Raw genomic sequence first — 20,583 nt, 5'->3', positions numbered from 1 at the left:
CTTCATAACCCTCTTCTCTCACAAAAAAGAAATATGATGTGATTGAGCAACTTTTTTCTGGATGCCGGCTTGTGAAACTATACCACTACTATAACATTTCAAAATCATCATCATCATCATCAATATACACGCAGACAGATTTTCAACACACACATAATCGATTTACATTGATTTTTCTTGTTTTTGCGATCAAATGGCGGCCACGAACGCGGTATGTGTGTACACGGTGCTTGATGATGAACGAAACTATCGATATTCGTAATTCGATTTTTTTTCGAAATTTTTTACCTTCCTGTTTTAATTCCAACTTTTTATGTTTTTGTTTGAATTCATCATGAGAGAAAGAAGAGCAATTCCAATAACTAATATTGATTCTAATCAGAAAATGAAAATTACGATTTCTTTTTCTCTCCCTGTTGATTATCTTTGGAATAATAATAAAAAACGGGTAAGAAAGAGCCATTTTTCTGTACAATGTTGTTGATGATGACAACGACGACATTTTTATCATCGTTGAAAATCATCATCAATAAACTCACTATAGTCACACTGATTTGATCTTTATTTTTCGTCTTTTTTTTTGTAAAAAAAGATGATCTCCATATCTGGTGTTTTGGGATGGATGGATGGATGAGCAACAAGTTTTTTTCTGTTGTCTTAACAACTTGCAAAAAAAAATTATGTTTAAACAGCAGCCGATAAGATTTTGACTCTTTTTTCTTGAAATAGATACTTTTAATTAATTTTTGTTTGTTAATTAAAGAAACTCTAACTAATAGTGGAAATTTCAAAGAGGTTTTCTGGAAGGGAAAGAAAGATTTTCATTGAATTTTACAATCAAATGAATCATGATTGGAAAAACAATCGAATGATTCGATTGTTGAGCGTATTAGATAGATCATTGTGCCATAATTACCGCTTGGTGCACTATCATAAAAATGTTGACATATTTTTGCTGCACCAGAACAATCATATCTCATTGATGATTGTTCATTACCGTTATCATCGTTATGCGCACAACAAAGAATGGCATCACCACCAAATTCTAATTGATCCGAAAGAAATAATTGATTTGCACGATGTACTAATTGTTCAACATTAATAACATTTCCCAAATTGATTGTTGGGGAATTTTCAACCAACATTGTCAGCACCATTAATGCTTCAACAATCAATTGTCGATATTCTGGTTGTGGTATTGAATTTAATACCTGTTCCGCTTGTAATGCAAACTTTAATTCACCGGCAGTCATTTCACGTGTTAATTGATTTATCAGAATTCTTCCTTCGATAGCAATTCCTTCACACTGAAAAAATTTCAAGTAAGAATTTTCAAGAAAAGACCCGAAAAAAATCTCAAACCTTTTCTAATAAATTCCAAACTCTAGAATAGAATCCAATTGGAACACGATTCAGTGCACCATCTAGCCGTCTACGTCGTAACCATTGACCATGACGATCAGATTCGAATCCAATTGCACCACCACCCATATTATCAGCATTACTTTCACCAATACCATCGATACAATCACCATCACCATCATCGGTTATGATACTTCGACGACTTAGCATTCGGTCATTTATAATCGATATTCGACCACTTCGTGCTTTGAAATGAATGAATTTTTGATTGGAAATTTCAAAAAGAAATCATCATTACTTACCACTACGAATGGTAAATTCTTTTCCGCTGATTATATGATGTAACAGTGTTTTCATTTCATATGGACTTAAATTCAATAAATGTTCAGATGCTTCGATACCATCACACATTAATGCTCGTGCTAATTCTGATGCCATTACCTGAATAATCAATCCAATTCTAAGTCGTAACATTTCAACAAACAAATGTGGTTCAGTACGTATAAACATTGATAAATAAATAATTAATTCATGTGTTAACATTGCCGTACTTTGATCACCACAATGTGCTTGATCAATAATTTGTCTTAATTCTTTAACAGGTAATGGTCGTGTGATGGCTTGTTCATAGTGTGGTGGCATACCAACTGTTATTTGTTTTTGTCGAACCAATAAATCAGCAACAGATTTTGCTAAATCTTCACCTTGTTTACCCAACATTCCAGCTGAATGCCGTACTAAAGCCCATTTTTTATCCGAACATGCTTTTTCATAAATATCTTTCAATAAATCACGTAATGTCATTATTTGATTATTGTTCGATATGATTCCAGTCTTCCAATCTAAACTCCTAATGTCAAAATTCAAATCAATTCAAAAATGAAAAATTTGTAAAACCTACTTATTATAGAATAGATAATGTAAAATGTCAGCTTGTTCTTCAAGAATTTCCGTTTCTTTGAACATATTTATCAATTCTTCATCAGTCAGATGTTCATTTATGGTAAGATCAGATAATTTATTCAATTTGTTTAAATTTTAGTAATCGATTATCTAATTGATTAGATTGATCCATCATCATCGTTTCATCATTATTATATTGATCATCCATAGTCATTAAACATTCTTCTACCGTTGATGGTGGTGTTGTTGATGATGAAACATTCGAACATTCTTGTTGCATTCGAGCATCGTATGTATTGCGTAATTTTTGCAATTCTGGATCATATTGATCAATTTGTATTGAGCGTGTACGTTTAATTATACCGGTTATAGCGGATTTTCTTGAACGAACACTGATTTTTCGTTTCCCCGAGGATTGTCGTCGTATACGAAATAATGGTGAAAATGGTTTCGACAGTTGTCGTTCTAAAAACGCCCGCACCGATGGATTCAATTGATCTGGCTGTCCTTTTTCAATATTGGCCAAAAAACTCAGATTCGTTATACAAGATGTACTTAGGAAATCGGAAAGATTTCCATATACAACACGTGTACCACTCAAATAACCACTTTTAATCTTTTTGAATGTTGATAATATTGCTGCTGGTGGACGATCATTTTCCAATATGAATTGTCGATATAATATTATTGTCAATATTGGCCGACCTAATTCACGCCAATTACTTTTCAACATATAAATACTTTGACGAAAATTACTAGCCAAAAGATTCACATCATTAACAGTGTAGAAATTGAAACGATCCAGGGATTGTGGTGTAAATACAAAAATCTTATCCAATAATGAATATAATTTACTTGTCGATAGAATTCCCACTTCACGTGAAACACGACCCGAAAGGCCAAGTTTATCATTTTTACCCAAATATGAATATAAATGTCCCAATGTTTCAGCTGATTGCACTTCAATCGGTGATATTTCATTCATCGTTTGGATATTAATATCATATTTTGCCATACGTTCCTGGACCATTTCATCTTCAGCCAATACAACAATTTGCACAACAATATCAGGTTTTTTCCACATTGATAACCGACGATTTAATGGATCCAATTCACTTGGTTGTAAAAAACCTTCTTGCAATAATTTACCAACCAAATATAATGATTGACTCCACATAAATGGACAACTACCAGTATAAATACGTTTTTGTGAATGTGGTTGACGATATTCAGCCTCCACTAGATCAATAGGTACAGCATACATTTCTGGTACTAATAATAAATCATCAACTTGCACTAATAATCCATCTAATCGTTCAGAATATTCAGTAACCATATCAGGATTATCGGAAAACAAACCATCAATTATTAAATAACAAAAAAATAATGGCCATTCACATTCAATGTTTTCAAATGCTTTTAGTTCAGATGGTTCATAATATAGTCGACTTGGATCTTCAATAGCAGTTTTATGTCCATCACGTAAAAATCTTTTACAACCATATCTACCGCAAAGTTTTTCGATAATTTCTTCACGTGTCTGTTGAATCAATTTAGGATTTTCAACAGCAAATGCTGGAAAACTTATTATCGACAGCAATGATGCATCAATTTCTTTTGAATTTGATTCACGTGGTAATATTGATTCCAATACGGCATGACATTTTTGAATTTCATCCGGTAATACATGAATAACCGATGAAGGACCACCTTTACCACCAAACAGATCCAATTCATTCATTGATTCCAATGCTGCTTTTGCCATACCAATAGAACTGGCATTTAATTCCGGCAAACCATGATTAGTTTTATCACCACGTTCCCAAATACCATAATCAGGTATACAATATGCTGATTCAATATAGAATATGAGATTTTGTATGAATGCAACTTCATCCAATGTAAATATTATCTGCAAACCAGATGCGGTCATTTGTGCTAACATTAACAGAAACAATGATGTTGCATCCAATTGTAGATGACCCCATTCATTATCACCAACAACTGGTAACATTGTTGATGCTGAATATTTTGCATGCAAAGCATCCGAAGTTGATTGTGATTCCTTAAATGATTCTACTTTATCTTTTTGTTGTAACATTGCAACCAATAGGCCACGCATCATTTTGACACAACTTTGTTCTAATTCATATGTTTTGGCACGATCTTCATCAAAATCATCATTTTTTCTATATGCCATTGCTAATGCCCATACAGCCATTATTGAATAAAGATTATCACGTACCCATGCATGATTCAAACATGATGGATGACTTGTTGGTGTTGGTAGAAGACCTGTAACAGGATTCTGTTGATGAAATTTTCTTTTAGAAAATTTACACAAAAACAAACAACAAAACTAACCTGATAATTGAGTATAGTTTTATAAACTAAACGCTGATAATAATCAAGACGCACGGTTGAATTGCTTCGACTTCGCATTGTTTTGATTTTTGTTTGAGTATTATATTTTCAAAAAAAAAAAAAAATTTATTGAGCAAAATATATCACACTAATTGAATGAATCAGGTCATTTTTTATTGTTGTTTTGATTGTAAAATCTATCGAAAAAAAATCAAGATCATCATCAAAACGAGAAAAATTCATTCAAATTCGTGAATGTCACCTGATGATTATCATCAGATGATAAAATCATGCAGAGTACATAACACCATTGTTTTTGGCGGATAACATTCGTCAAAAATGAAGTGTGCGCGCTTAAATATTTTTTTTATTTTGTTTGGCTTCAAAATTCAAATTGTTCTTCAAACAAAACCTTTTTTATTATAAAGATTACAAAATCGGAAAAGAAATGTTTAAACAAAAAAACTTTGGATTCATTAACAAAAACATTTCAAAAGAATAAATCATTTTTTCCCGATAAAACGGAACCGGCACAAAGATCCTTTCAAATAGTACATGTCAAATAAACAAAATGATTCGAATGTTCGAATGTAGGAGGCAGTGTCGAAGTGGATAACTTTGTTTCATTGATTGATCCAGAAACAAAACAAAGAAAAAAGGAATTGATCGATTTCCTTCTTTAAATGGATCAATCAATAATTGAACTAGACCTAAATATTCAAACATGAAAAGGTATTTATTCAAATTATATACATTTATTGATTCATGATTCTACCATAGCTTTGCATATTCAAGGACGAATTCATTGTATTCATTTTGAACAATCGATTAATTTTCAATTGAAATTTAACCTTTTTTTCTTTGTTATTCCGAAAAGATCATTTTGACATTTTCAAATGAATTCGGAATTGTATCATCATCATTATGATCATAACAAAACACTATGGCGACGATAATGATGGATTCATCCGCAAATATCAAGAATCTTAAGAAAGTGGAAAAAAAATTTCATTTTAATTTTTCGTTATTTTTGTTGGCACGCAATCATCATAGTTTCTAATGATGAATTTAACCATGAAAAATGAAATGAAAAAGAATCGTAAACTAAAATATTCATTCGGTTCAACTTTTTTTTCGTCATACGCCATGAATCTTGATGAAGATTTTTGTTCTTTTTGGTCGAATATTGATCTTACCTGACTTTGGAGTGACTTTTATTTTTTATGATGATGATAAAAGTCGATCGAAATATTCCAAGAAAATTTGTTTTTTTTCCTTTTTGGGATTGTCATTTGATGAATTCGTCTTGGCAACCGAATAATCGTCGTTCATCACCATCGATATGGGAACCAAAAGAAAAAATGAATCCGTGTATTTTTTTATGGAATTGACAAATTTAGACCCCATTTCATCAGGGCAAAGAAAAAAGAAGAATTTCGAAGAAAAAATTTCCAATGAAAAAAAAGGAAAAAATAATCTACCTTAATGAAAATTTTTTTCTTCTTCTGACGACAACACCGAAATGAAACGAAAATTTGAATGAAAATCAAACAAAAATTTTCAAATTGAATGTTGTTGATTTTTTCCAACAAAAAGCAAAACAAAACGAGAAACACGACCAAGAAAAATATCAACTTTTTCCTGTTTCCTGATATGATGAGTGATGATTGAAATGTTTAAATGGTTTTATCTCTCATTCATTCTTGATTGAATGAGATTTGTTCGAATGTTTCTTTTTTGAATTGAAATGAATCGTTTTAAATCGGCTCGTGTTTATTGTCAAAACTCAACAACTGAACAACAACAACAACAACAACGAGAAGAATTTCAACAAAAACAAAGAAGAAAATCTGATTGTCCGGATTCAATATCGATTGCTTTTCAACAACAAGAACTTCAAACATTATTCAATCAACAATTCAATCAGCCAAATTTAGTCAATATGGAATCAACATTTCTTCAGCAATCTTCAACACCATTATTCATTTCTGATCCATATCAGTTATCCAAATTATCAAATGATTATTATTTTCATTGTCATAAGATTCATATTGATTCAGATTTGAAAACAATTTTTAATCCATCATCAACAACCATCAACAAAAATGAGAGCCAAAAACGGCCAAATACCAGCCATTTTGATTCAACCGATGTTAATATCACATCTGGTTTAGGTTAGTGATGATTTATAATATTTTCTTTGGATTTAATTTCGTTTTTTTCCTGTTTCTTTATTCACATTCTAGCTAATCGTATTATAGCCAATCGTAAAGGATCTATTCAGTTCATATATAGCAACAGATTTTCAATCGAATCCGATCAATCGAAATGATTCAGCACCATCACAATTAAATCAATCAAAAAGATTAACAACATCTGAAACATGGGCAACACCACCAATACATTGTCATCGTCCATCAATATCGATCGATTCAAATGATAATAATAATAGTAATAGTAATCGATCAATTACAACTGCTTCAACCAAATTATTACAATCACCTGAAATTCTTGAAGAATTAAATATAAAACGTCTATCGGAATTGGATAATCTTCTATTTCCTCGAATACAGGAGAATAAAAAATCACGTTCAACAAATTCATTGAATATTGTGGAAAAAACTACCGAAGAAATTAATAAAGAACGAATGAAAAACAAATCAACATTACTAAGTCATTATTTTGAAGATGGTAAACGTCGTGTTGATTTTGTACTGGTACACACTAAACCATTACATCCAAATCAAACAAAAGGTGAAGAATTCGAACAAATTCAACATCGATCAATATTTGAGGTGAGGCAATTGATTTCATTTATTTTTGAAAATCAATTTTATTGTCATTATCCAAAATCTATAGTATAATTTAAAAGATGAAGGACTTCATCTGGAAAAAGCAGAAGAAATAAATGATTCACAACATGTTTTTACAAAAATCTATGCATCTTGGGGTGTACTAACACGATATGCGGAAATAATGCGACTGAAAATGCCAATGCGTACAATGCAAACAACATGGAAAATGTTGTTCGATGATGATGAAGTACATTCGATGCGTTTTACAGCACCTTATTCAAAAGATAAAGAATATCTATTCGATATACCACCACAAAAGGAACAATTCTTTTCGCCAGCACAACGTGCACAAGTTATTGAATTTATATTGAAACGCAAAAGTTTTTCAACCAAACAGGATGATGTTACCGAATTTGGTATCAATAAATTATTATCCGATCATGTTTATACTGCTGCATATCCATTACATGAAGGTAAAGTTAATGCCGATTATCGTTCACCACGCATGCAATTGATACAGAATTGGGCATCAATCAAAATGGCATTTCATCATCAACCATTGGATGAGATCAAAAATTATTTTGGTGTCAAAATTGCCCTATATTTTGCTTGGCTTGGCTTCTATACATCAATGCTAATACCGGCATCTGTTGTTGGTGTTCTGTGTTTTCTTTTTGGTTTTTTCACTTTGGATAAAGATATACCATCGAAGGAAATTTGTAATAATGTTTATGATAATTACCTAATGTGTCCACAATGCGCACATGATTGTAATTTTACACGTGTATCCGATTCATGTATCTATGCCAAAGCAACATATTTATTCGATAATCCAGCAACAGTATTTTTTGCTATATTTATGTCATTATGGGCAACTGTTTATTTGGAAATGTGGAAACGATATTCCGCTCGTATTACTTATCGTTGGGATTTATCAAATTTTGATGCTGTTGAAGAATATCCTCGACCAGAATATCTAGCACGTTTATCGAATGTTAGCAACCGACGATTGAATGTTATTACAAGAATGTATGAGCCATATATACCGTTTTGGCGTCGTCAATTACCATATACCGTTTTATCAGCGTCTATTGTATTTTTTCTCATACTCATTGCAATGGGCTCAGTTGTTTCAGTTATTGTTTATCGTTCAACAATACGTTCATTCATTTTGTTTAAAAAACCTGTCAATCCAGGAAAATCTCGTAAAATTAATATTGGTTTTCTACAAAAATATTCATCGATTGTTGTATCATCATCAGCTGCCGGATTGAATCTAATATTCATTCTGATATTAAATAATCTATATGCAAGAATTGCAAATTATTTAACAGAATTAGAAATGCCACGTACACAAACCGAATTCGATAATTCATTAACATTGAAAATGTTTTTATTGCAATTTGTTAATTATTATTCATCGATATTTTATATTGCATTCTTTAAAGGACGTTTTATTGGTAATCCCGGTGAATTTGATGATGAATCATTGACACAAGAGGAATGTGCATTTGGTAAGTTGATTTTTTAGAAACAAAATATTTCTATTTTTTCATTATTAAATTCAATTTATTTGTCATTCACAGGTGGATGTCTGTTGGAACTTGCCATACAATTGAGTATCATTATGATTGGTCGTCAAATGTTTAGTGCTGCAATTGAATTATGTATGCCATTTGCATATAATATGTTTAATCGTTGGAAATATCGTTCAGGTGATAATCGTAATCGTGTAACACGGTTTAATATACCACAATGGGAAGAAGATTTCCTACTGACAAGATGGCTACCAACATCATTATTCTATGAATATCTTGAAATGGTTATCCAGTTTGGTTTTGTAACAATTTTTGTGTCAGCATTTCCATTAGCACCATTATTTGCATTAATCAATAATGTTTTTGAAATTCGTTTGGATGCCAGAAAAATGATTACTGTTTATAGAAGACCAGTCGCTCAAAGGTAATTCAATTTAATTTGTAAAAGTTATAGAAATTAATTTTTGTTTTTCAAAATATCAGAGTTAAAAACATTGGAATATGGTATCGAATATTGGATACAATTTGTAAATTATCTGTCATTACAAATGCAATGATTATTGCATTTACAACCGAATTCGTTCCCCGGCTCATTTATTATTTTGAACATGGTGCACTTACCGGTTATGTTAATTCAACATTAGCATTTTTTGAAGCTAAAGTTGTCAACGAACATTTGAAATTAGGTTATGATGAATCGAAATTGACCTATTGTTTATATTCAGATTATCGTGAACCACCATGGGCTGAAGGAAATTCTCGTTATAAATTTACATCATTTTATTATAAATTATTAGCATTTCGTCTTTTGTTTGTTGTTGTATTTGAAAATATTATCGCTGCCGTTACATCTATGATGCGTTGGTTAATACCAGACGTACCGCAACAATTACGACAACAGATGCGTCAACATACTTATCTTACTAATGAATTAATATTACAACAAGAATATCAACGTGCCAAAGAAATGTCCAATGGTTTGGATAAAACAGATCGTGCTCGAACAGCAGTAACAAGAACAGGTCGTATGATGACAGCTAACAGTGGTAATTTGATGAAAATCAATAATAAAGAACAACAACAACAACCGAACGCTTTTCTGATTGATCTAAATAATCGTAATATCGAAACACCCTTTAATCAATATCATTCATCATTATCGGAAGATAAACGATTCAATCAACCACCACCACCACCATCGACATCATCTAACTCTGATATTGTTTCACCAATGACGGCTAAATTCACTAGGAATGGTAAAAAAATTTCAACAATCGATGAAAATGATGATGACGACGATATCGATGATCATCATCATAGTATCGATAGCCATAATGAACATCCTGCCAAAATTAGACGTCGACATCAAAATATCGATAATGATGATGATTATAATGATGTTGTTTCATTACCAAATCTAAATGATAATAATCTTAATGATTCTATTAATTATTTATTGAATTTTTCATCATCATCATCACCGACAACAACCAATTCTCGTGAACAATTAATAACCGGAAATCGTTCATTGGATTGAACTATTGCAAATAATTGCAACAAGATGGCGATACCTGTCTTAAACTGAAATTATTTTTTTGTTACAAAAAATGGATTTTTGTTTACTGGTTATGAATCCTCGATATTATCTCAGATATTAGAAAGAAACATGATGATGATCACTATGGTAGCAACTAATGAAATTATGATTATATCTCAATGCACAACATGTGTGTATTGCAATATTGCCTTGAGAAAATTATTGGTGAAAAAAAGATGTTTCTTAGCGGTGATGAAAAAAAAACATTATATAGACACTATGGTAAAAAAGCCAAGAATAAGAAAATAATCGTTTACTCATCTCTATGCAATCAACAAATCAATCTACAATAATGGTATGTGTTTTTTTATTTTTTATTTTGGTAATTTTGTACGGAGGTCGGCGAAACCAAAAACCTTTTGCATGCATATCGATTACAAAAAAACAAGCAAAAAAACAGAAACAAACAAACAAACCACAAAAAGACATTGATCGAATCTCAACGATCTTCATCATCATCAACATAACTGAAAAACACCACCATCGTCAGTAGCAGCTAGCTTTCATCAAATATTCGAAAGAAAACAACCACAAATCTTTGGATTATTATATCATCATCACTTTTGATTTCGAATATTTTTTTTAATCGAACAAAACAAAAAACTATAGCAACAATGTTTGATTATTGTTTGATTACCAGTTATTATTATTATTGGATGGGTGGTGGTAGTAATGTTGTTAATGTTGTTATAATGTAAACATCAAAAAAAATTAACAATAACGAATTTGGATTTTTGATTGAATTATTTTTCCATTTGCATCATTTTTTTATACTCCATAAACATATAAACAGTGAGAAAAAACTGTAACATTGAATTGAAGAAGATTCTTCATAATCATACAGATCAAAAGAAATTGGAGATTTTTTTCGGTTTCGGTGTTTGGCAACAAACAAAAAATATCAAATTTTTTAGTGAAACAATAAAGAAAATTTTGTTTTGTCTTATCACATCTATCATCATCATCATCCCTATTTAGATCATAAATAGTATGTATTTTTGTTTGAAACATACAAAATCAAATGTTTCTTTTTTACAAAGCTACACTATGTTTGTGCATGTGTTTGACATTGAATATGGTGTTAAATTGTTTGCAAATATTGATGATGATGATAAATATTGATCATCAATTCAATCATCGAGAAAAACAACAACAACAACATAGCAAACATACTAGTGCGAATAATAATTATCTAATAACAATTTTGTTCGTTTTTCTTTCTCCATCATTAAAGGATCTCATCATTGTTTCATCATCTAAATAATAATGTCCTATCGTCAAAGTCAATATCAAACTGATAGTAGTCGTAGTCACCAAATTGATCAAGATGCAGCACATTTTGGTCCAATAGCCAATACAATAATAACAACATTATCACAGGATAATCTATTCTGGTTATGTTTAGTTATTGTTGAAATATTGGGTATTATATTATTAGTCTGTTCAATATTATGGATGATACAGATCGGTGGATTTGGTTTTGGTGATAATATTTTCAATTTTCATCCTGTTTGTATGACATTGGGCATGATTGTTTGTAATGCTAATGGTATGTTTTGTTGTCCAAATAGTTTTTGTTCATTATGATTCATTATTTCATTCTATCATTTTTATTTCAGGCATTTTGACATATCGTGCAGCAAAAAATTGGAGCTATAAACAACAGAAAACATTACATTTAATATTACAATCCTTTGCTATTGTTATATCATGGATTGGTGTGGCCAGTGCATATATATTTCATTATCATAAAAATATACCACATTTTTATTCATTACATTCATGGTTGGGAATAACAGCATTAGTTGGTGTTACCGTTAGTGTTATTACATCATTTTTAACATTTTATTATCCAAAAGCATCGGCTGTTTATTGTAAATTAACACTTCCTTTTCATATATTTGGTGGTATTACTAATATTGCTTTGTCGGCCGGTATTTGTACGATTGGTATTACTGAAAAGGCAATTTTTAGCTTGTAAGTAGTATAGAGTGAACAAGAAGAATTTACAATAATAATTTCAAAAATTTTTCTCACGCAAAGAAATAATGATCCAGACCCAAATCAAAGATATTCATCATTACCATCGATAGCAATATTATTGAATATGTTTGGCATTGTATTGGTCATATTTACCATATTGGTCGTTTGGATGGTTACAAAACCAGAATTTAAACATAAATATAAACAAACATTAGATTCACATTATGCATTACGTCGTCAGACTACATTAGAATAAACCAACAAACAACAATTTCTATTTTAGTTTGAAAAATGAAAACTTGATTTCAAAAATGGAAAAATATCATGCCAACATCAATAAATTATGTCGAAAACAAAACAAAAATTGAAAATGAAACATCCGACAATGATGATGATGATGATGGTTATTATTGAATAATTTTTCATTTTCTCACTTTTTATTTCATTATCACATCATACACACCTATTGTGTTTCACACTTTTTTTAAAAAATTGAGCAATTTTTATTACTATTATCATTATATACTCGAACAATAACAATATTTAACAAGTACAGGGGTGGAAGAAGATTGTTAATTTTTTTATTATCATCAAAAATATTTGTTTCATTTGTTTCATTGATCATTAAATAAATAAAATTCACAATTCATTTGATTTTTGATTGATCGATTTCGATTTTGATTTTGAATGAAGAAAAAATAAAAACCCAATTCTCTTTTACAATATCATTCATTCAAGAATGGGAAAAAACGCCGAATAATAATAATGACCACCAAATATGGTCAGTGTCTATCGGATGGCTAGATCGATAAATATTTCGATTCCATTTTCCATCTAATAAAAACAATTCAAGCAAATAATAACCCTGGACATTATTTACATTTCGTTTTGTACAAAAATCTCATTAATAATTATTGTCACATTCATTCAGAACATCTTGTCATTCAGTTAATTGATCAGCCATTGATTGATTGATCGAACAATCAATCAATCATTTTGAATTGTGAAGATCAGAACAAAACACGAAATGAATTTTCTCTTTTCCGCACACACACACTGTGTAATTGATTATTTTAATTGAATTGGTCAGCAGCATCTGAACAACGAATAGAAACGAAATGAAAAATTCATTTGCTTGTTTGGCTTAATAATTGTACTTGGTAATTGTCGATGATGATCATGACAAACATAAAACATTCGTGAAAATTAACTTTCTTTCGGAGCAGAAAAATCTTTTCGATCAAAAGAAATCAATCCAAGAAAACATAATTAAGATTAAATTAAAAAATTCGAGTGGGGTGAGCAAGACCACTCCTATATGTTAGATGCATGAAATTTTCATTGAAACGGAAATTGATTTGTTTGTTTGTTTGATGATGATGATCAATCAATCGGTCACAATCATTATCAGCGATTGTCAAACACCTGTTGTCCGGCAGTGCAAAAGGGATTTTTACCCTTATTTTTACAATAAATAATCATTAAGCAGAAAGGGTTTGTTTTTTTCAATTAACTAGAAATTCTTTATTTTTGAAAAAAAATAAATTCGTTTCGGAATTGAAAAAACAAACAACAAAAAAAAACTAAATGCAAAAAGTCCATTACTAAATGATGATGACAACCAAATTTACGAAAGTAAAAAGCGAAAGAGAGATAATGATTTCCTTTAAAAACAAAACAAAAGTGAATATTCAAAAGCCTATTTCCATCCAAAATGATGATGATGATCATCATGATTACATTGATCTTTACTATTTAATGAGAATTATTATTAATCATTATCATCATCATCAAAATGATTGAATGAGTGATGTCTCTATATCGAAAAACATTGAAGAGAATCTTGTTGTTGTTGTAAGAAATACACAACAAAAATATAACCAGAAGTAACAATGTTTGTTTGTTTGTTTTCACCTGTCACAATCAAAGTTAAAAGAATAAAGAAATTTTTCTTGGAAGCCAGCGATAAAGAGAGAGAGAGAAAGGCGTTGTCATCGTTGGTATTGTTAGAGAATGCTCTCTTTACACAGTAAAAAAGAATTCTTTGTTTTTTTTTTTGAAAATCAAATTCAAACAACAACAGGAAAATCTCACCTGTATACCTGCATGAATTGAATGTATCCATTTTTTAACATCCAAAAAAACAAAAAAAAAGAAGACAGGTGTACGACATTGAATCTAACAATAAATAATGATGACGATCGATGGTGGTGGTGGTGGTGGCTACAACGATCTCCTTTTTTTTCTTTGATTTTTTGATGATAATTATAACTACTACTTGTAAAATTAAAGGAAAAGAAAAGGTTATGTGATATCAAAATTGTAATGTAAAAAATTATATATATAGAATGTATATAGATTTTCTCTTTCTTTTTCATTCTTTCTATCGTTAATTTCACTTTCGATATTTTGCTTGTTTGTTTGGTGTCAATGATGATTTGAACAAAATTTTTTTTTCATTTTTTCGTTTGTTCGATTCACCGATTGATTCTCATTTTCTTCATTTTGATCTGTTTTTTTGGTTTTTGGAATTTCGAAAAAACGACCTCGACGGATTGATGCTTCCTTGTTTTTTTTGCCTAGTGATAATTTTGTTCTTTGTTGCTGTGAAACTGAAAATAAAAAATGCAACATCAAAATCATCATCATCAAAATATGAGCATGATTGATAATAATAAATATAATCGAATCGTACCAACTTCTTCGGTATTCAGTGATGATCCAGATTCATTTATGATCGGTGATCGTGTTTGGGTACAAGGTATTAAACCTGGTTATATTGTCTATATTGGTGATGTACAATTTGCAAAAGGTGAATGGGCTGGTATTGTATTGGATAAAGCGGAAGGAAAAAATGATGGCTCAGTGCATGGAGGTAAGATGTTTTGTTTTTGTTTTTCAAGAATTTTCCTGAAAAAAATGACATATTTTCATTTCAAAATGTGATTCGAACCTTGACTAAAATAGGAAATTTTGTTTTTTTATTTTGAAAATCATCACATTGAAAACTATAAACGGCATGTTGTTAAATGATGATGTAAACAAAAAACAAAATGATTATCGTACAAATAATGATGATAATAATTACTTATTGTCAACAACCTTGTTCCTATTCTTCTTTTAAAATCAAAATCAATTATCAGAAGAAAGCAAAAAAAAGATGTTTTTTATTCTCATAAATGACACCTGTTAATAATAAAAAAAAACATTTTCGGTAAAAAGTGTTTGTTCGCTTAAATTAATTTGTTCCCCTTGAATTTGGCTTTAAAGCAAAAGTGTTGGGTTAATGTGTGGGCGACGTTTTTTAAAATAATTCTAATCATTTTATTTTTTTTAATTTTCTCTCACTAAGTACGTTATTTTCAATGTCAACCAAATCATGGTCTATTTACACGTTTACATCGTCTTTGTCGTTATCCAATCGATGTTATCGATTTAAATAATAATCCAATCGATTTAAATGATAATAATGATGATAAAACAACAACATCCACATCGACAACATCAAAAACTAAAACAATATTACCATCAACAACCACAACAACAACAAGTACAGTTCGTACACAACGATTATGTTCGGCTGATGGAAAAATGACAACAACAATAACACGTGTTACAAAAAGTCCAATACAAATTCCACATTATATGTTGCCGATTAAACCAACAAAAATGATCACAACTGTTACGACAACAACAACAACAATGGGAAAACAACCGCAACAGCAATCGCAACAACAACAAAAACAACCAAAATCTGTATTAAAAAGTAGTTGTCGAATATCATCAACCCAATCACCATCCACATCATCATCATTATCCTCGTCGGATAATCATCGTCGTAAATCGAATCAACAACATCATGTCCATTTTTAAAACAAAAACAAAATTTCACTGTAAAATATTTAATTTTTTCAATTACTGTTTGATTTAATTATAGAATTTATTTGAAAAATACAAATCTTTAAAAAAATAAAAATAAAAAATTTACAAAATTTCAAAATATTTTAATCGGTCGTAGCGCCATCTATCGTCTTAGGATCATTATCATCATTATTGACCAATGATGATCGAACATATTGATTTAGCCAGAAAAAATCATTACTTTTTATTGGATTATCACCACCATCATCATAATTATCATCGATAATGGAATTTGATTCAAATATTTTTCGATCATAAGTCATTAAAGATTGTTGATTATCATCTGATGGTTGTTGTTGTCTTGAATTATCATCATTATTCGATTTTTTTTCATTATCAATTTTCTCATCAATCTTTGACGTCGTCGATGATGATAATTGTAAAGTTTGAAGATAATCGGAAAGAAATGATTTTTCCAAAATATGAACCGGTGGTAATACATGTGAAGGTATATGATAGAAATATTTTTTAATCAATTCCGATGTTGATTTTGTTGTTCGATCTGATAATTTTTGTTTGTTGGATCCATCGTCATCATCATCATTGATGGCCATCAATGTTGCTAAACAATTATTTGATCGATAATTATCATCAATATTTCGAATAAATGTTTCTGTACGTAAATCATTTTGTGTGCCAACCATAATGGTTTCAGAATAATCATCCAGGATATTTTTACCACCATCCGTATTACTTTGTGATGATATCGTACGAAATAATTCATTTTGATCGGTTAAACATAGATAATTTTGTTTGAATGATAATTCACCATCATCATCTTGGTTATCACTGTCGAATTTTAACGGCAAAAATACCGATGATATAATTGTTCCACGAAAATTTTTCATTGTTGCTAAATCAACATAAGCGACCACTGATTGTTGTTGTAGACATAAAAATCGAATACGATCCAATGCAATCAAAGCAAGAATATTTTCACCACGTTCCTTGACAATTGAATCGATTGGTAATACATTATTATCATTACATTTCATTGGAATATTATATTCAAAAATTTTCTGAAATTTTCGTACAACATTACGAACAATTAGACCACGACGATGACCTTCAATAAGATAATGTGAAAATTGTTTCTGTCCAAAACCAATATAGATTATATGGCGATTATTTTCGATTGATTTTTGTTGTTGTGGTTGATCATCATTATCATTACCATTATTATCGGAAAATATCAAAAATATCCATACGTGGTATATAACGTATATCATTATTCGATTCATTCGAATTCAATTCCCACATTGTCAAATGATTTTCATCAAATAAAACAGCTAATAATGATGAATCGGATGAAAATGATGCCATTCTTGGTACGGAATTATTATTCAATGATCCTTGTCTTGAACAATTCCACCATTGTTTACGATTACCCGAAGCAACAGCAGACGTTTTTAAATCCCATATTTTAAATGTTTTATCTTGACTTGTCGTTACCAAATGCAATTCGGATGGCAATTTTCGATGTTTTGATTGTTGCAATGATGATGAAGAATTTGAAGTTGAAAATTCCATATAATTAATATCATCATCATGTGGTAAATGAACGGTGGTATTCAATTCAAAACCATTATTCGATGGTAATAATAACCAAAATTTTAAACGAATTTCTGGTGATGTTTCTTCATCATTACGATATTCGATGGTTGCCATCCAATAACCATCATCATTGATAGCTAATCTTGTTACTTGTATGGGAATGAAATTGTCTTTATCAACTTCTTCAATAGAATGTTTTCTTGAACGACTTGATCGAATTGTTGGTGCAACAATAATATTTTGTTCAGTAATATCTAATTGAAATAGCTGTCGTTGATAAAATGGTGAATAAAATTGTAGATGACCAATACGACCATTCATAGCAATCGATTCTAATCGATGATTAAAATGTAGACCAACCGCCGAACGATACAAATTATTTCCCTTTGAAAATGATAAACCTTCAATAACCGTACGAATACCATTCATTTTTGCATCAATAATCTGAATGGATTGATCCAAATGACTTGTTATAACAAATTCATTATTCTTGTCGATAGTTACAAAATATATTTTTTCACCCAGACGTGGTACAAATGTTTTTTCACCAAAATTTTGTCCAACCAGATTCCATTTAACCAGAACCATTTCATTACCAACTGAATAAAAGATTTGTACCATTCGGTGAATAAACTAAATCGGCAACTGATTGTGAATGCCAATGTAGAATAGATTTTATTGGTTGTCGATTTGTTGCGAATAAATCATTCCAAATATGTATTTGGCCATTGGTATCACCTGTAACCAGGATCGATTCAATCGGATGAAATCGTATTATGGTAAAATGTTTGTTTTTATCTTCACAATTATAAATTTGTTTTCGACTTGTTAATGATATTGGCAATTCATAAATGAATAATTGATTCAAATTAATTACAGCACAGATTTGACCGTTGGATGAAAATGAAATTGATTTGGTTGAAAATTTTCCCGAAAAATTCATCGAACGATCAATTAACATTTGATTTTCCGGATTATTTTGATAATAATATTGTAGCTTATAACGAACAGTATTCTTTTTTTTCATCAATAATTTTGTTACAAAATAACAAATATTATCAATACGTTTATAATATACTAATGAATGGCTACGATCGATTGATGGAATTTTCATTTGACTAATACGAAAATTTTCCCAATAATTCCATTGAATTATATGACCATTTTCGAATGCTAGCCAACATTCATTTGGATTTTCATTTCGTTGTATAGTAACGATTGATGCATTGATACCGAAATAATATTCTTCTAAAAAATTACCATTCTCAATGAAATATTTACGTATTTTCCGTCCCGATATTATTAATAATGATTGTTGATCATCAGTAACGAATGGACGATCAACGAGTAAATCAAAACCACCAATTTTACGAAATGATAATTGTTGTCCATCATCGTTATCGATTGATGATAATTCATTTTTACGATCATCATTATTCATTTCGATATTTTCCGTGGTTAAAATCATGTTTCAAAACAAAATTAATTTTAAAAAAACCGAAAAACAGCACACGTTTTTTTTCATGCTTTCATCAACAACAGAGAATCCGTTCATAGATGATAGGACGACTGAATACGAGAATATATTCCATTCGAACATTCGATTCCGAAAACGAAATAACATTCGATTTTGAAATAATTTCTCCTCTCTTTTTCATTCTCAAGTATCATCATCATCATTAATTATCATTAAAAATGATGATAATAATAATCGAAAAGATCATTATCATTAAATGATTCAATACTTGATATTCGATGATGATATTTATATAAAAAAGAAGAAGACATTACTATTATCCTTCAGCCAATTTATTTTTTTTACGATTGAACATCATTAAAATAATGTATCGTTTTTTTGATAATGGTCTTGCTGGTGCGCATCTCCTAGTTTGTCAAGCAAACAGAAAAAAATAAAAATTTTTGGCCAAGACGTTCTCTTCACGACAATTAAGATGAAATGAATTCAAGATAAAATCGATCAAAAACAAAAACGACAATGAACAAAATGAAATTATATTGATCGTGTAATAATTGCAAAAAAAGAAATGGAAAAAACAAAACATGTTTTTTGATTACTTTCGTTCGAAAACCAAGTAAGAAAAAAGCTTACCCCTATCTCCCCATCTGTCAAGGTGAAAAAGAAGGATTTTTTCAATTTCGAATGTTTTTTTCTCTCCTGTTCATTTCCGATCTGGATCAGATAAAAAGAAAAAAAGAAAAAAGAAAAAAATGTTTGTATCAATTTGATCGATTGTAATACAAAAAAAGAAAAAATTGATTAATTTTCTTTCTAATCGAATTGAATCGAATAATAATAATAACAAAAAATTGCCTGCCTGTGTCCGGTATCGATTATTTGGTTAATACCAGTATGTTCTGGTGTGGTTATGTGTTTCTTCATCGTCGTCATCAGATATCGATTTCTCCTCCCTCCATTTTTTCTTGTTTTGTTTTTATCGATCGGGAACATTTCTTATTTGTTTCTATTTTTGGTTTTTTTTTCGTCCTTCGATTATAATATTCATTGTAACAATATTTTCTGTTTTTTTTTGTTTGTTTCATCAAT

At 30.0% G+C, this 20,583-nt stretch overlaps 6 protein-coding genes and 1 long non-coding RNA gene across 8 annotated transcripts; 5 read left to right on the top strand and 2 right to left on the bottom strand.

The window, feature by feature from the left end:
* The first annotated feature begins 10 nt into the window (after positions 1–10).
* On the top strand, positions 11–2,567 carry LOC142646093 (uncharacterized). Of its 2 annotated transcripts, XR_012847098.1 has the most exons (6): positions 11–211; positions 342–448; positions 593–1,322; positions 1,389–1,858; positions 1,965–2,365; positions 2,428–2,567. It is a non-coding gene; the product is annotated as an uncharacterized LOC142646093 (long non-coding RNA). The 2 variants fall into 2 exon arrangements; XR_012847097.1 differs by having other exon boundaries at positions 17–448.
* On the bottom strand, positions 714–4,749 carry LOC113793908 (putative phosphorylase b kinase regulatory subunit alpha). The gene is given in 6 exon segments (XM_027343983.2): positions 714–1,307; positions 1,363–1,607; positions 1,665–2,212; positions 2,264–2,383; positions 2,385–4,573; positions 4,630–4,749. Coding segments are annotated over 6 exon segments (3,666 nt in total). The 5' UTR covers positions 4,708–4,749; the 3' UTR covers positions 714–821.
* A 311-nt stretch (positions 4,750–5,060) lies between these two features.
* Positions 5,061–7,096, top strand: LOC142646092 (uncharacterized). Its single transcript, XM_075824158.1, has 3 exons — positions 5,061–5,361; positions 5,507–6,803; positions 6,876–7,096. The coding sequence occupies exons 2-3, from the start codon at positions 6,377–6,379 to the stop codon at positions 6,959–6,961; spliced, it is 513 nt and encodes a 170-aa protein (XP_075680273.1). The 5' UTR covers positions 5,061–5,361; positions 5,507–6,376; the 3' UTR covers positions 6,962–7,096.
* Positions 7,097–7,137: 41 nt separating this feature from the next.
* On the top strand, positions 7,138–11,455 carry LOC113793907 (anoctamin-4-like). The gene is made up of 5 exons (XM_075824155.1): positions 7,138–7,424; positions 7,489–8,938; positions 9,011–9,386; positions 9,446–10,854; positions 11,353–11,455. Exons 1-4 carry the CDS (start codon positions 7,278–7,280, stop codon positions 10,497–10,499), a joined length of 3,027 nt encoding a protein of 1,008 aa, XP_075680270.1. The 5' UTR covers positions 7,138–7,277; the 3' UTR covers positions 10,500–10,854; positions 11,353–11,455.
* On the top strand, positions 11,392–13,203 carry LOC113793911 (uncharacterized). The gene is made up of 4 exons (XM_075824156.1): positions 11,392–11,547; positions 11,794–12,108; positions 12,179–12,536; positions 12,603–13,203. Exons 2-4 carry the CDS (start codon positions 11,826–11,828, stop codon positions 12,796–12,798), a joined length of 837 nt encoding a protein of 278 aa, XP_075680271.1. The 5' UTR covers positions 11,392–11,547; positions 11,794–11,825; the 3' UTR covers positions 12,799–13,203.
* Positions 13,204–14,933: 1,730 nt separating this feature from the next.
* CLIP-190 (Cytoplasmic linker protein 190) lies at positions 14,934–16,542 on the top strand. Its single transcript, XM_075824157.1, has 2 exons — positions 14,934–15,417; positions 15,895–16,542. Exons 1-2 carry the CDS (start codon positions 15,168–15,170, stop codon positions 16,413–16,415), a joined length of 771 nt encoding a protein of 256 aa, XP_075680272.1. The 5' UTR covers positions 14,934–15,167; the 3' UTR covers positions 16,416–16,542.
* Positions 16,464–19,645, bottom strand: l(2)05287 (WD repeat-containing protein l(2)05287). The gene is given in 3 exon segments (XM_027343984.2): positions 16,464–17,647; positions 17,649–18,623; positions 18,625–19,645. Coding segments are annotated over 3 exon segments (2,937 nt in total). The 5' UTR covers positions 19,486–19,645; the 3' UTR covers positions 16,464–16,546.
* Between the last annotated feature and the right edge of the window lie 938 nt (positions 19,646–20,583).

Source organism: Dermatophagoides pteronyssinus, unplaced genomic scaffold, assembly GCF_027571235.1.
Source record: "Dermatophagoides pteronyssinus isolate colony J.1.1.1.1 unplaced genomic scaffold, Derpt_VIB-CSIC_2022.12 sq0051, whole genome shotgun sequence".
In the NCBI taxonomy this organism is placed as follows: Eukaryota; Metazoa; Arthropoda; class Arachnida; order Sarcoptiformes; family Pyroglyphidae; genus Dermatophagoides; species Dermatophagoides pteronyssinus.
Note: the sequence above shows the minus strand (reverse complement) of the source record. Positions and strands in the feature narration are given on the sequence as shown.

Excerpts from the sequence above, each read along its gene's own strand:
- LOC113793907 (XM_075824155.1), top strand. The coding sequence starts at position 7,278 with ATGAAAAACAAATCAACATTACTAAGTCATTATTTTGAAGATGGTAAA. Across the intron at positions 8,939-9,010 it reads ACAAGAGGAATGTGCATTTG|GTGGATGTCTGTTGGAACTT; the intron begins GTAAGTTGATTT and ends TGTCATTCACAG. Across the intron at positions 9,387-9,445 it reads AGAAGACCAGTCGCTCAAAG|AGTTAAAAACATTGGAATAT; the intron begins GTAATTCAATTT and ends TCAAAATATCAG.
- LOC142646092 (XM_075824158.1), top strand. The coding sequence starts at position 6,377 with ATGAATCGTTTTAAATCGGCTCGTGTTTATTGTCAAAACTCAACAACT. Across the intron at positions 6,804-6,875 it reads TAATATCACATCTGGTTTAG|CTAATCGTATTATAGCCAAT; the intron begins GTTAGTGATGAT and ends TTCACATTCTAG.
- LOC113793911 (XM_075824156.1), top strand. The coding sequence starts at position 11,826 with ATGTCCTATCGTCAAAGTCAATATCAAACTGATAGTAGTCGTAGTCAC. Across the intron at positions 12,109-12,178 it reads GATTGTTTGTAATGCTAATG|GCATTTTGACATATCGTGCA; the intron begins GTATGTTTTGTT and ends TTTTTATTTCAG. Across the intron at positions 12,537-12,602 it reads GAAAAGGCAATTTTTAGCTT|AAATAATGATCCAGACCCAA; the intron begins GTAAGTAGTATA and ends TCTCACGCAAAG.
- CLIP-190 (XM_075824157.1), top strand. The coding sequence starts at position 15,168 with ATGCAACATCAAAATCATCATCATCAAAATATGAGCATGATTGATAAT. Across the intron at positions 15,418-15,894 it reads TGATGGCTCAGTGCATGGAG|TACGTTATTTTCAATGTCAA; the intron begins GTAAGATGTTTT and ends TCTCTCACTAAG.